This window comes from Helianthus annuus, chromosome 11 (genome assembly GCF_002127325.2).
Source record: "Helianthus annuus cultivar XRQ/B chromosome 11, HanXRQr2.0-SUNRISE, whole genome shotgun sequence".
Lineage (NCBI taxonomy): Eukaryota > Viridiplantae > Streptophyta > Magnoliopsida > Asterales > Asteraceae > Helianthus > Helianthus annuus.
In genome coordinates this window covers 19,298,797-19,300,225 of record NC_035443.2, presented here as the reverse complement: position 1 = coordinate 19,300,225, position 1,429 = coordinate 19,298,797, and the positions used below count along the sequence as shown (strand labels likewise).

The 1,429-nt window shown below is 38.7% G+C and overlaps 1 protein-coding gene across 1 annotated transcript; it reads left to right on the top strand.

The window, feature by feature from the left end:
• The first annotated feature begins 262 nt into the window (after nucleotides 1-262).
• LOC110933012 lies at nucleotides 263-592 on the top strand. Its single transcript, XM_022176254.1, has one exon. The coding sequence runs from the start codon at nucleotides 263-265 to the stop codon at nucleotides 590-592; it is 330 nt and encodes a 109-aa protein (XP_022031946.1).
• Nucleotides 593-1,429: the final 837 nt, after the last annotated feature.

The following is a 1,429-nucleotide window of genomic DNA, read 5'->3' as shown; positions in this document are numbered from 1 at the left end:
TTGTTGCCATTTTAGTCCAAAACTCAAAATCTCTGAATTTTGACTGGTTTAATCACCCTTTTTTGTCCTTATCTGAAGGGGTAGTTTGGGCATTTAATTTTCATTAATGTAATTCAATTATTAAAAAAACCACATAATATAAAAACCCCTTATTATCTCACACAATTACTTCATCATTTTCAACGTTCCCATCGAAACCCTAACCTAACCAGAGATCAAACCCAAAAAAAAACCCTCACCCACAGGAGATCGAAGAACGACAATGGTGGTTTGCACTTGTGGAGCCTCAACGTCACTGAGAACCTCATGGACAACACAAAACCCAGGTCGTCGTTTTTACCGGTGCAACAAACCATCAAGCTATGGATTCGTTGCTTGGGCTGAGCCACCGAAGATTGAGAATCCGGCTGTGATGATTCCTGCACTGTTGGACACCATCAAGCGGCATGAAGAGAACGCAAGACAGATGTTTGCTCGGAACATGAAGCTTGAAGAAGAAGCTAAAAAATTGGCACAGGAGAAGAAGATGCTTAAAGTTATCTTAGGTTTCAGTTTTTTGTTGTTCATGTTTTACTATGTTAAGTCTGGTTAAGGTTTGACTTGTGTTTGGATTTTGTAAGTTTGGTCTGTACTATCGACCTGCTAATATGGTTAGGGCTTTTTGTATGGATATTGTAATGGAAAGTTTGGGGCTTTTTGTAATGAATCATCTAATGCGTTGTGCATCTAATCTGTTATGTCAATGTGCTGAAATGTGCCGACATTTGCATCTAATTTGTTGTGCATCTAATGTCTTATGACAATGTGCCGAAATGTGCCAACATGTGCATGTAATGTCTTATGACACTATGTGCAGTTTTCCAAATGTGCACCAAATGTGAAGTTTTCCAAATGTGCACCAAATGTGCAGGTTTCCAAATGTGCAGTTACCAAATGTGCAGTTTACCAATTTGCACCAAATGTGCAGCCAATCTGCACCAAATGTGCAGCCAAACAGATCTGCCAATATGCAGCATTTAACCTAAGAAATGTGCACCCAAATACCAAATATGCATCATTTAACATACCAAAACAGATCTGCAAAGTGCAGTCTTTAACTACCTTCACAGGATCCTTCATAACTACCATCAACACTCTCACTTTCACTATCTTCATCCTGCTGATCACTATCCTCACTGTCTTCATCCTGCTGATCACTAAGGTCTACATATTCAGATTCCTTTTGAACATCCTTTTTTGAAAACCTGCTAACATGTTGAATATACACCTTTAGCACCTTGTTTTTTCCAACATAACTAATCATTCTCAATACATCACTATCAGTGCCTAGAGGCCTTAAACCAAACATTAAATCCTCCCCTGGAACCCTAAAATGGTAAACCACCACATCCTCTTCTGAATAACCAAATGCTAACAACATATCATTCAT

Coding starts and splice junctions, on each gene's coding strand:
- LOC110933012 (XM_022176254.1), top strand. CDS start 263: ATGGTGGTTTGCACTTGTGGAGCCTCAACGTCACTGAGAACCTCATGG.